This window comes from Bubalus kerabau, chromosome 17, assembly GCF_029407905.1.
Source record: "Bubalus kerabau isolate K-KA32 ecotype Philippines breed swamp buffalo chromosome 17, PCC_UOA_SB_1v2, whole genome shotgun sequence".
NCBI classification, from domain to species: Eukaryota; Metazoa; Chordata; class Mammalia; order Artiodactyla; family Bovidae; genus Bubalus; species Bubalus kerabau.
In genome coordinates this window covers 63,955,567-63,967,435 of record NC_073640.1, presented here as the reverse complement: position 1 = coordinate 63,967,435, position 11,869 = coordinate 63,955,567, and the positions used below count along the sequence as shown (strand labels likewise).

Genomic DNA, 11,869 nt, shown 5'->3' with positions numbered 1-11,869 from the left:
TATGCTGGGAATGATTAAAGGCAGGAGAAAAAGGGGACGACAGAGGATGAGATGGTTGGATGGCATCACCAATGCGATGGAGATGAGTTTGCATATGCTCTGGGAGTTGGCAATGAACAGGGAGGTCTGGTATGCAAAGAGTGGGACAGGACTGAGCGACTTTCACTTTGATATTATAGTCAGCGTTTGCCAGGGATTGCAAAGGTGGGGCTATGAATATTCTGAATCTAGAGAACTTCCAGGACCATGAAATAATCTGTGTAAAACTGCCATCATGGACACATGTTATTATACATCAGCCCAGACTCATAGTATGCAAATGCTACGTAGATGGTGCTAGTCTAAAGAATCCGCCTGCCAATGCAAGAAACACAGGTTCGATCCCTAGGTTACAAAGATCCCCTAGAGAAAGGGATGGGTCCCCATTCTAGTATTCTAGGAAGTTTATCCATTTAATGTCCATGTAGATTAATTCGTGGTGGTAGTTGTTTAGTCACTCAGTCATGTTCAACTCTTGCGAGTCCCACGAACTGTAGTCTCCCAGTCTCTTCTGTCCATGGACTTTCCCAGGCAAGAATACTTGAATGGGTTGCCATTTCCTTCTCTAGGAGATCTTCTTGACTCAGGGATCGAACCTGCATCTCCTGCATTGCAGGTGGATTCTTTACCGACTGAGCTACGAGGGATGCTGGTAGATTCAGTAGTGATGAAAAATGTCTCTTCTGGTAAGGAAAGATAAGTAGAGATGCTCTCCATGTGGGGAAGCATGAGCTATAAGGGAAAACTCTGCACCTTATTCTCAGTGGTGCTGTGAAATGAAACGATCCATTAAAAAAAAAAATCTCTAAAATAAAAAGAAAAGTCATTGGTCCTGGTGCATGCACACTGAATATATTGTACTGAATATTTAAAATATTCATTTAAGTCATATAATATTATAAAATGAATATGCTTCTTCTAATTTTCTTAACATTACCTATAAAGACGTGAGAAAATATTATATAACTCCCAAAATGGAGCAGAGAACAAACTGCAGCAAGATGATTCAAAAAAACCTAGAAAGATACACACACTAAATAGACCAACAACTACACACTCATGTGTTAATTTTCTTCAATATCACTCGTTTTATAACACAGATCATTCTTTTGATGGTCTAAATATGCATTTAGAGCACCATTTTCAAAGTCTAAGTTTCTTCATTTGAATACATTTAACCCATAGTCCACTGCTCCTCCTGGTCTATGTTCAAAGAAAGCTGTGATGGAAACATCTTCAGACTCCTGGTCTAAAAGGAGTCTGCAGGCCCCCTACCTGCAGATAGGTGATCACAATGCAAATCATTTTGTGAAAACACGTGGCCCCAAACTTGGGAGGGAGTGAAAAGAGCTAAGGACTCGAGGTATCTTTGCAGAATTCTGAGACCAAAGCCTTCACAAAAGCAAGGTCAGCAGGTAATTCCCACCAAGCACTCACTCCCACCTCCCCTCCTCCAAGGGCATGGCACCAGGACCTGGAGGACTGCACCCATCCAAGAAAGAGCCCCTCCCCAGGGAGTCAGGCTGACCATCTGTGTGTCTAGAAGTTCCCACTCTAAAGACTCTTTTCATGTCCCCACCTTAGACCTGCATATTCATAATCTTTCAGAGTGAGTGGGACTCTGACCTGGAGGGGTTTGTATTCACCGAAATGGTTCAGAAAGAATCTTTAACCAAGTGCTTTCCATCTGGTTTCCCATCAAGATCACATGACCAGTGTTAAGCAATAACTTCACCAGTGTCTTCCCCACAGAGTTCTCTATTGGTCCTGTGGAGCATCAGTGTGGTTTGTAGGATGTGCTCCAGGGGATTCTAAGGGGAGTCCTGGGTTAAGGACATGGCTCCTGGTCCGTTTGTGAGAGCTGAAGGCAGGCTTGAGTCTGAGGAGAGGTTGGTCTAGCTGGATTTGGACCAGGGAAGTCAGTCAACTCACATCATCTGTGTGAGCAGAGGGTTAGGAGCTCTCTCTGAGGAGAGAACAGTCAAGAAATTAGTTCACAGGCTGGTCTCCAGGTAGGAAGTGATTGTTGCTGAATCTCTTCAGAGACAGAGGTCAGAAGAGGTCAGTCTTTTCAGCTTTTCAACGTCCTCTGTCTGTAGGTGCATTCGTTGCAGGTTAAAGAGCTGTGTTGATGCCTTTGAAGGTATTTTCTCAATACGCAGGTGTGAGTTTGCTGCATAACGTCCCCAGACAAGATACAGAGCATGAGGAAGAAGAGGAAATGGCAGCTTCTCAGGTACATGTCCTGTCCCGGGTCTGGGGCTGTGTCTGCTTTTCCTCAGGAAATGTCTGAGGTGAGAATCTGTAAACCTTTACTTCACTACTTCTAATTTTTCTGCCTGGGGTCTTTGCTATCAACTTATTTTTTCCTTTTCTTCTTATAATAGTGAAGACCAGCTCTTTAGACTACTTCTCCCTTGTGTCCCAGAGCCTTTTCTCCGTTTTCTGCATCCTGGCTTTCTATGGAGCACGATGAATTCTCAGCATGAATTAGTGACTTTCTGCTGGTGAAAATACTCCCTTTGTGAGAGATCAGCATGGGGAGTCACTGGTGTCTGAGATTCCTACTGGGATGTGGTTCAGTGTTGGGATCTTAGAGAAGTCGGAGAAATGCCCTAAGGAATTTATGTCTGGATGCAATTCAGCTGTTTAATTCAGGACTGAGAAAATACCCTTATAAATAGAATCTGCTCAGTGGTCCAGAATTTTTCAGAAAAGTTTCAGAAATAAAAAAATAACTAGGAGATCCTGTCCTCTGTAATGCTAATACTTCCTAGTTAAGTGAATTAGTAGGATACTAAACAGGGGAAGTATATGTGAAATGAAATTTGAATAAAACTGACATTTTTTTCTGTTAGATTAAAGTTACGATTTCCTTATTTTTTCCAAGATACCCAGGCAGTGTATGTTCCATGTGATCCATTTATACCATGATATCTGTTGTCCACTGGTTCTGGTGATTTCACTGAGATTATCAGGCTATTTTAAGTTCGTATGTTTTTCCTCTATCTTTGAATATTGTTTTTGCTTTGGCTCAGTCTCTTCATTCTTTCTGGAATTATTTCTCCACTTTTCTCCAGTAGCATATTGAGCAACTATCGACCTGGGGAGTTCATCTTTCAGTGTTATATCTTTTTGCCTTTTCATAGTCTTCATGGGGTTCTCAAGGCACGAATACTGAAGTGGTTTGCCATTCCCTTCTCCAGTGGACCATGTTTTGTCAGAACTCTCCACCATGACCCATCCGTCTTGGGCAGCCCTACGTGACATGATTCATAGTTTCATTGAGTTAGACAAGGCTGTGGTCCATGTGATCAGATTGGTTAGTTTTCGTGATTGTGGTTTTCATTCTGTCGGAGAAGGCAATGGCACCCCACTCCAGTACTCTTGCCTGGAAAATCCATGGACAAAGGAGCCTGGTAGACCGCAGTCCTTGGGGTCACTAAGAGTCAGGAATGACTGAGCGACTTCACTTTCACTTTTCACTTTCATGCATTGGAGAAGGAAATGGCAACCCACTCCAGTGTTCTTGCCTGGAGAATCCCAGGGACGGGGGAGCCTGGTGGGCTGCCATCTCTGGGGTCGCACAGAGTCGGACACGACTGAAGCGACTTAGCAGTAGCAGCAGTAGCCCTCTGATGGAGAAGGATAAGAGGCTTATGGAAGCTTCCTGATAAGAGAGACTGACTGAGGCGGAAACTGGGTCTTGTTCTGATGGGTGGGGCCATGCTCAGTAAATCTTTAATCCAATTTTCTGTTGATGGGCAGGGCTGTATCTCCTCCCTGTTGTTTGACCTAAGACCAAAGATGGTGGAGGTAATGGACTTCCTTCCAACGGTCCTGTGCAAGCACTGCTGCACCTAGTGCCCCCGACTCTGCAGCAAGCCACCACTGACCCATGCGTCTGCTGGAGACTCCTGGACACTCACAGGCAAGTCTGGGTCAGTTTCTTGTGTGGCCACTGCTCCTTTCTCCTAGGTCCTGGTGCACGCAAGGTCTTGTCTGTGTCCTCCAAGAGTCTGTTTCTTCAGTCCTGTGTAAGTTCTATAATCAAATCCCACTGGCCTCCAAAGTCAAATTCCTTGGGAGTTTTCAGTCCCTTTGCCAGATCCCCAGGTTGGGAAATCTGTTGTGGGTCCTGAAACTTTCTTGACAATGTGAGAATTTCTTTGTTATAATTGTTCTGCAGTTTGTGGATCATCTGTTCGGCTGCTCTATGGTGAGGTTAATGACGACCTCCTCCGAGAGGGCTTATACCACAGGCTGTGTGACCAGGTCTCCTGCACCCAGAGCCCCTGCCCCTGTGGAAGGCCACTGCTGACCCGTACCTCTGAGGGAGCACTCAAACACAGTTCTGGCTCACTCTCTCGGGGGTCTCTGGGTCCTGGTGTGCACAATGTTTTGTTTGAGCCCTCTGAGGGTCTCTGGCGGGCATGGAGTTTGATTCTAAATGCGATTTCACCCCTCCACCATCTTTCTGGGACTTCTCCTTTGCCCTTGGATGTGGGGTATCATTTTTTGGTGGGATCCAACATTCTCCTGTCAATGATCATTCAGCAGTGAGTTGAAATTTTGGAGTTCTTGCAGAAGATGAGCACACGTCCTTGTACTCCACCATCTTAGGCTCATTCCCTTCCTTGGGTGAGGATAATTCCTTCCAGGATCGCTTATTTACCCTCAGGGTTTTGGTTTCTGCATCTCCAGAATGTCTCCTGAAATCTTTTGCTTCCTCCAAGAGAGTTTCACATATCTGCTTTCTAGGACAAAATGGTATTTATGACATTTGACAGAAAGATTTCATTATGAGTCCTTATAATTCTAACCTTCTGTCTTCATGTAACCTGTCTTCTTCATTCTTACCATTGGGAAGTCGCTAAGTTGTGTTCAACTCTTTGGGATCCCATGGAATACAGCAAGCCAGGCTCCCCAATCTTCGGTTAACTCCCAGTGTGTGCTCAAACTTATGTTCTTGAGTCAATAATGCCACCAACCATGTCTTTGCTGGTCCCTTCTCCTTTTGCCTTCACTCTTTCCCAGCTCCAACTACAAATTGGCACTTGCCAATAGCGTTGCCAATGACCGAACCACAAGGGCATTTGCTATCTACCTCTATGGAGATTGAACCCCATGCTGCATAGCTGTTGCCCTTCAACAACCCCAGAGGGAGTTCAGGGTAGAGTGAGGCACTCTGTGCCCCAGGGAATCTGGTGGGACAGGTCTTTAGATAGTTGGATGTTTTTAGGAATAGATTTTATGATCTCAATCCTTGCATCTCCTCATGTCTAGAGAAGCATTAAATCCTTTCATGGTTCCATCAGATCCTCATAATTAGCAAAAAACCTTTTGTAAAATGAGTGCTTAATGGCATCAAACTCCACCTTCACCAAAACCTTATACATTGACTTTCCCCCACTGCCACTTTGGAGCAGTCCCTCAGAGCTATCTGAAATTCTGCCTCGCGGGCTGCAGACCTCATTTTGCCCCAGTTCAGTCCAGTCGCTCAGTCGTGTCCCAGTCTTTGCAACCCATGGACTGCAGCACGCCAGGCTTCCCTGTCCATCACCAACTCCCAGAGCTTCCTCAAGCTCATGTCCATCCAGTTGGTGATGCCATCCAACCATCTTATACTGCCCTCAATCTTGCCTAGCATCAGGGTCTTTTCCAATGAATCCTTTCTTTGCATAGGTGGCAGAAGTATTGGAGTTTCACCTTCAGCAAGAAGAAAGCAAAAGAACTAAAGAGCCTCTTGATGAAAATGAAAGAGAAAAGTGAAAAAGTTGGCTTAAAGCTCAACATTCAGAAACCTAAAATCATGGCATCCAGTCCCATCACTTCATGGCAAGTAGATGGGGAAACAATGGAAACATTTTGCCCCAAATAAAACTTAACTTGCAAATCTCAAGTTGAACATCTTTTTACTCAACACTAGCATCAGAGTGTTTTCCAGTGAGTTGGCTCATTGTTAGAGGGCCAAAGTGTTGGAGCTTCAGCCTCAGGATGAGTCCTTCCAATGAATATTCAGGGATGATTTCCTTTAGGATTGACTGGTTTACTCTCCTTGAAGTCCAAGGGACTCTCAGAAGTCTTCTCCAGCATCACAATTAGAAAGCATCAATTCTTTGGTGCTCAGCCTTACTTATAGTCTAACTATTTCATCCATACATGACCAGGAGAAAAATCATAGCTTTTGGCAAAGTGATGTCTCTGCTTTTTAATATGTTGTCTAGGATTTTCATAGCTTTTCTTCCAAGGCACAAGTGTCTTTTAATGTCATGGCCTCAGTAACCATCCACAGTGACTTTGGACCCCACAAAAGTAATACTGTCACTGTTTCCACTTTTCCCCCATCAATGCCACGATCCTAGTTTTTCTGAATGTTGAGTTTTAAGCCAGCTTTTTCACTTTCTTCTTGCACCACTATCAAGAGCTTCTCTAGTTCCTCTTTGCTTTCTACCATTAGAGTGGTATCATCTGCATATCTGAGATTGTTGATGTTTGTCAAGGAAATCTTGACTTTACCACTAAAGAAAGTGAAAGTTGGTTGCACAGTCTTGTCCCACTCTTTGCAACCCATAGACTGTAGCCCGCTAGGCTCCTCTGTCCATGGGATTCTCCAGGCAAGAATACTGGAGTGGGTTGTCATTCCCTTCTCCAGGAATTGAACTGCGGTCGCCTGCATTGCAGGCAGATTCTTTACCAAGTGAGCCACTAGGAAAGCCCTACTACCAACAAGCCTTTTGTAAATGCAAGTCTCTGAGCCCAGGTGAAACAAAGCCAGCTATTCAGAAGCCATTGGATATTTCCTACTCCCTAACTGCCTCTTGAGAAACCTATATGCAGGAAAGGAAGCAACAGTTAGAACGGGACATGGAACAACAGACTGGTTCCAAATAGGAAAAGGAGTATGTCAAGGCTGTATATTGTCACCCTGCTTATTTAACTTATATGCAGAGTACATCATGAAAAACTCTGGGCTGGAAGAAAAACAAGCTGGAATCAAGATTGCAGGGGAAAATATCAATAACCTCAAATATACAGATGACATCACCCTTATGGCAGAAAGTGAAGAGGAACTCAAAAGCCTCTTGATGAAGGTGAAAGAGGAGAGTGAAAAAGTTGGCTTAAAGCTCAACATTCAGAAAACGAAGATCATGGCATCCGGTCCCATCACTTCATGGTAAATAGATGGGGAAATGGTGGAAACAGTGTCAGACTTTATTTTTGGGGTCTCCAAAATCACTGCAGATGGTGACTGCAGCCATGAAATTAAAAGACACTTACTCCTTGGAAGGAAAGTTATGACCAACCTAGATAGCATATTCAAAAGCAGAGACATTACTTTGTCAACAAAGGTCCGTCTAGTCAAGGCTATGGTTTTTCCAGTGGTCATATATGGATGTGGAAGTTGGACTGTGAAGAAAGCTGAGCACCAAGGAATTGATGCTTGTGAACTGTGGTGTTGGAGAAGACTCTTGAGAGTCCCTTGGACTGCAAGGAGATTCAACCAGTCCATTCTAAGGGAAATCAGTCCTGGGTGTTCTTTGGAAGGAATGATGCTGAAGCTGAAACTCCAATACTTTGGCCACCTCATGTGAAGAGTTGACTCATTGGCAAAGACTCTGATGCTGAGAGGGATTGGGGGCAGGAGGAGAAGGTTGGATGTCATAACTGACTCACTGGATGTGAGTCTGAGTGAACTCTGGGAGTTGGTGATGGACAGGGAGGCCTGGAGTGCTGCGATTCATGAGGTCGCAAAGAGTCGGACACACTGAGCAACTGAACTGAACTGAACCGAACTGCTGGGGGCAGGGGCGGGGGGCAATTATGAGAGGAGTCCAGATCAGATCAGATCAGATCAGTTGCTCAGTCGTGTCCGACTCTTTGCGACCCCATGAATCGCAGCACGCCAGGCCTCCCTGTCCATCACCAACTCCCAAAGGTCACTCAGACTCATGTCCATCGAGTCAGTGATGCCATCCAGCCATCTCATCCTCTGTCGTCCCCTTTTCCTCCTGCCCCCAGTCCCTCCCAGCATCAGAGTCTTTTCCAATGAGTCAACTCTTCGCATGAGGTGGCCAAAGTACTGGAGTTTCAGCTTTAGCATCATTCCTTCCAAAGAAATCCCAGGGCTCATCTCCTTCAGAATGGACTGGGTGGATCTCCTTGCAGTCCAAGGGACTCTCAAGAGTCTTCTCCAACACCACAGTTCAAAAGCATCAATTCTTCGGCACTCAGCCTTCTTCACAGTCCAACTCTCACATCCATACACGACCACAGGAAAAACCATAGCCTTGATTAGACGAACCTTTGTTGGCAAAGTAATGTCTCTGCTTTTGAATATGCTGTCTAGGTTGGTCATAACTTTCCTTCCAAGCAGTAAGCGTCTTTTAATTTCATGGCTGCAGTCACCATCTGCAGTGATTTTGGAGCCCAGAAAAATAAAGTCTGACACTGTTTCCACTGTTTCCCCATCTATTTCCCATGAAGTGGTGAGACTGGATGCCATGATCTTCGTTTTCTGAATGTTGAGCTTTAAGCCAACTTTTTCACTCTCCACTTTCACTTTCATCAAGAGGCTTTTGAGTTCCTCTTCACTCTCTGCCATAAGGGTGATGTCATCTGCATATCTGAGGTTATTGATGTTTCTCCCGGCAATCTTGATTCCAGCTTGTGTTTCTTCTAGTCCAGCGTTTCTCATGATGTACTCTGCATATGAGTTAAATAAGCAGGGTGACAATATACAGCCTTGACGATCTCCTTCTCCTATTTGGCACCAGTCTGTTGTTCCATGTCTAGTTCTAACTGTTGCTTCCTGACCTGCATACAAATTTCTCAAGAGACAGATCAGGTGTTCAGGTATTCCCATCTCTTTCAGAATTTTCCACAGTTTATTGTGATCCACACAGTCAAAGGCTTTGGCATAGTCCATAAAGCAGAAATAGATGTTTTTCTGGCACTCTTTTGCTTTTTCCATGATCCAGCAGATTTTGGAAATTTGATCTCTAGTTCCTCTGCCTTTTCTAAAACCAGCTTGAACATCAGGAAGTTCACGGTTCACATATTGCTGAAGCCTGGCTTGGAGAATTTTAAGAATTACTTTACTAGCATGTGAGATGAGTGCAATTGTGTGGTAGTTTGAGCATTCTTTGGCATTGCCTTTCTTTGGGATTGGAATGAAAACTGAGCTTTTCCAGTCCTGTGTCCACTGCTGAGTTTTCCAAATGTGCTGGCATATTGAGTGCAGCACTTTCACAGCATCATCTTTCAGGATTTGGAATAGCTCACCTGGAATTCTATCACCTCCACTAGCTTTGTTCGTAGTGATGCTTTCTGAGGCCCACTTGACTTCACATTCCAGGATGGCTGGCTCCAGGTCAGTGATCATACCATCATGATTATCTGGGTCGTGAAGATCTTTTTTGTACAGTTCTTCTGTGTAGTCTTGCCACCTGTTCTTAATATCTTCTGCTTCTGTTAGGTCCATACCATTTCTGTCCTTTGTCGAGCCCATCTTTGCATGAAATGTTCCCTTGGTATCTCTAATTTTCTTGAAGACATCTCTAGTCTTTGCCGTTCTGTTGTTTTCCTCTATTTCTTTGCATTGATCGCTGAAGAAGGCTTTCTTATCTCTTCTTGCTATTCTTTGGAACTCTGCATTCAGATGTTTATATCTTTCCTTTTCTCCTTTGCTTTTCACTTCTCTTCTTTTCACAGCTATTTGTAAGGCGTCCCCAGACAGCCATTTTGCTTTTTTGCATTTCTTTTCCGTGGGGATGGTCTTGATCCCTGTCTCCTGTACAATGTCACAAACCTCATTCCATAGCTCATCAGGTACTCTATCTATCAGATCTAGGCCCTTAAATCTATTTCTCTTTTCCACTGTATAATCATAAGGGATTTGATTTAGGTCATACCTGAATGGTCTAGTGGTTTTCCCTATTTTCTTCAATTTAAGTCTGAATTTGGCAATAAGGAGTTCATGGTCTGAGCCACAGTCAGCTCCTGGTCTTGTTTTTGCTGACTATATAGAGCTTCTCCATCTTTGACTGCAAAGAATATAATCAATCTGATTTCGGTGTTGACCATCTCTTATGGTAAACAAGGAATTAGGATGTTAACAATCAAGGAAGCCGGATTACTTCTGGATATCTAGATGCATATGAAAGAAATGATTTCAATAAGCCTGGACACTTGTATCTTACCATACAGAGAAGATCATCAAATCTCTTTATGTGAGGGATCTTTTTCTTAATTATTGTAACCTTTAATAATCAGATTACCTGCCCCTTGCTGCAAACTTGTCTATAGTCTGTCTCCTCCCCTGCCTCCTCAGAGTCAGCTGTCTCAAGATCACCTGACATACTGTCTCCTGGGCTCAAGACCTAACATTCCCACCAAATAAAACCTAATTCTCAACTTTGAGCTCGCATTTTTTTTTTTTTCAGCTGAGAGTTATGTCACTTATTACTTAACACAGATCATTATTTCCTTTGTTGATCATCAGATATGCATTTAGGGCATCATTTTCACAGGCGTTTGTCCATTCCCATACACACTTTTGGGCTTCTCAGGTGGTAATTGTACTAAAGAATCCACTGGCCAATGCAGGAGGCCCAAAAGACATGGGCTTGATCCCTGGGTCAGGAAGACCCCCTGGAGGAGGAAATGGCACCCCACTTCAGTATTCTTGCCTGGGGATTCGCATGGACAGAGAGACCTGGTGGCCACAGTACAAGGGGTCACAGAGTCAGACATGACTAAGCATCTAGGCACACACATTTTTAAGCCAGTGTTCACTGCTGCCCCTGGTTTATTTTCAAAGAAAGCTGTGATGGAAATACCTTCAGGCTCCTTGTCTCTGAAGTTGGAGGTCCCTCACCTGCAGGCAGGTGGTCACAATGCAAATCATTTTGTGAAAAGCTGTGTCCCCCAGGCTGCAGAGAGGAGTGAAAATGAAGTACTCAAGGTATCATGGGGCTCTCCAGGTGGCGCTAGTGGTAAAGAACCCACCTGCCAATGGGGAGATGTAAGAGATGCAGGTTCCATCCCTGGGTTGGGAATATCCCCTAGAGGAGGCCATGGCAAGCCACTCCAGTATTCCTGCCTGGAGATGCCCCATAGGCAGAGAAGCCAATGGGGCTACACTCCGTGGATTCGCAGGGTTGGACAGGACTGAGCGACTTAGCCTGCAGCAGGCAAGGTATCTTTGGGAAGAATTCTGAGAGCAAAGCCTTCCAGCAACTCAGGGCCCCCAGATGATTCCCACCAAGCAGTCACTCCCCATCTCCCCTCCCTAAAGGGCACAGATACCAGGCCTTGGAGGGCCACACCCATCCTAGAAGGAATCCCTCCCCAATCAGGCAGACATTCTTTGTTTCTAGAAGTTCCCGCCCTAAATCCTCCCTTCCTGAGGTCTCAGGAGTGCTGAGTGTGAGGCTGCAGCTCTTGGCTCATGGACCTGAGTGTTCCTCTTACATTGTTTCAAAAACCCTCACAGGCTGGGTCAGGTAACCTGGTAGTTCTGTCCTTTATCTCTCATGAATTGTGCTGTGGCCTGCATTCTGAAATGCAAAAAGAAAGGAGAACTAGCAGGGGTGGTCTGCAAAGAGAACGCAGGAAAGGTAAGCACCAGACACAGGATGTGATTAGCATATCAGGTTAGTCTTGATTATCTGCTACAGACCAGGAACCAAGTGAAAAAGGATCTCTGAAAAAGGCAAAGAGAAACAAGAAAACTATTTTTTCTCAATCATTGCAGCACTTGCAGATTCAAGTGTTGTGGATGCCTTTAAAGTTATTTTCTTAACACCCAGATGTGAGTTTGTGACAA

General features: G+C 44.5%; 1 protein-coding gene across 1 annotated transcript in view; it reads left to right on the top strand.

Moving 5' to 3' along the window:
- Positions 1-11,416: 11,416 nt before the first annotated feature.
- Positions 11,417-11,869, top strand: part of LOC129631050 (zinc finger protein 501-like) — a 50,503-nt gene continuing 50,050 nt past the window's right edge. Inside the window, exon 1 of the mRNA XM_055551819.1 lies at positions 11,417-11,660. Coding sequence (XP_055407794.1) covers positions 11,577-11,660 — 84 coding nt within the window. The 5' untranslated portion in view covers positions 11,417-11,576. The remainder of the gene's footprint in view (positions 11,661-11,869) is intronic.